The sequence below is a fragment of the Trichechus manatus genome, unplaced genomic scaffold (assembly GCF_000243295.1).
Source record: "Trichechus manatus latirostris isolate Lorelei unplaced genomic scaffold, TriManLat1.0 scaffold00103, whole genome shotgun sequence".
Lineage (NCBI taxonomy): Eukaryota > Metazoa > Chordata > Mammalia > Sirenia > Trichechidae > Trichechus > Trichechus manatus.
The window spans coordinates 7771023-7772597 of NW_004444039.1; the positions used below are offsets into that span (position 1 = coordinate 7771023).

General features: G+C 37.2%; 1 protein-coding gene across 1 annotated transcript in view; it reads right to left on the bottom strand.

Annotated features, from left to right (window-relative positions):
* The window catches only part of NUP153 (nucleoporin 153), an 80107-nt gene that overhangs the window by 45232 nt on the left and 33300 nt on the right, over nucleotides 1-1575 (bottom strand). Inside the window, exons 6-7 of the mRNA XM_023737491.1 lie at nucleotides 140-256; nucleotides 9-32 (exon numbers count right to left, since the gene is read on the bottom strand). Coding sequence (XP_023593259.1) covers nucleotides 9-32; nucleotides 140-256 — 141 coding nt within the window. The remainder of the gene's footprint in view (nucleotides 1-8; nucleotides 33-139; nucleotides 257-1575) is intronic.

The following is a 1575-nucleotide window of genomic DNA, read 5'->3' on the forward strand; positions in this document are numbered from 1 at the left end:
GAAGAAACAACAGATGGGATTCTTTTTGCATCCTGTTAATGTTGAAATAATAACAAAATTAACATTTTTCACTAAACTCAAAGGTAATTTGTTGCAACTGGTTACACTCCTGTATTTAATCACGATGTTAAAAATGTACCGCTAGAGGACTGGACATCTTCTCCAGAGACTGCAATATGCGCCGTGCTGTTGAGCTGGTCACACCGTACGACTGCGCACTCAGCTGCTTCGCTTTCATCTGCCTTCTGACCGGTGCCTGGAAAGTAAAACCTAGGTTATTATTTTGGAATGTAAAACCTAAAGCACATTATTTCATGCAATGAGAAATTTACCAAACAGAATGGATATCCAAAGTTAACAGTAATTCATCTCTGGGTGGTGCCATAAAGAGTTGAAGTTTATTTTTTTTCTTTATGGCTTTCTTGAAAATACAATTCCCTACCTGAGAAATTATAATTCTTATAACCAGAAAAAAGTGGTAAGATAGCATGTACCACTCTAAGAAAGATCTGCCAGCTATGTTAAATGGGAAAAACAAGGTATTGGTAAAAAGTTCTAGTATTACCTTAATCCATTTACCCTAATACTTAAATGAAAGAAAATTAATGAGAACTGCATTAAAATAGTTATTTATCATAGGTATGATATAGTTTTAATTTAGCAAATACCAAAATAGCTAAACAAAAATACTGTAGCTAAAAAAAGGACTGCAACGGAAATTTAAAAATTTTACTACTACTCATTGCTTGCTTCTCAAAATTTTATATAACAAAAAAAATTTTTTAAATACTCAGGCTATTTCTTAATAAATGATGTTTTAACTTTCTTAAAATTGAGGTCGGGGGAAAAAACCTTAAAAAGAACAGGTAGGTACCCATTAACACAAGGCAATGTTTACAAATATCAATAAAATACTTCCTTTTCTCAAGAATGCACTATAGTCATCCCACAGTATCCATGGCAGATTGGCTCCAGGACCCGCCCCTCCATACCAAAATCCAAGGATGTTCAAGTCCCTTATGTAAACTGCTGTAGTATTTGCAAATATCCCACGCACATCCTCCTGTATACTTTAAACCATCTCTAGATGACTCAGACTACCTACTACAATGTAAATCCTATGTAAACAGTTGTTACACTGTATTGCTTAGGGAATAATGACAAGACGTGAGGCAAACAATGCCCAAACAGTGAGCGCTGGAGAAAGACTGAGGAGCTGTGATATGGCAGGAGGCTACAGCAGAGGACGCTACACACCACTTCATTCGCGAGGACTGTCGTAGTGCTTCGTGTGTGGCAAGTTCAAGTTATGCTTTTCGGAATTTTCTCGCCTTTTTTTTATTTCTGCATATTTTCAATCCACAATTGGTTGACTCCGCAGATGCGGAACCCTCAGATATGGAGGGTCAACTGTATAACATTCTAACAATCAAGTGGCTACCACAAAACAGTAGTTTGGCTGAACCACTTCTCTATCTAGCAATGATCAATATAAAAATAGATATCCTAGGGGGACTTCATAACATCAAGAAAGCAGTGCCAGGAGCAGAGCGCGTCCTTTGGACCGGGGTCCCT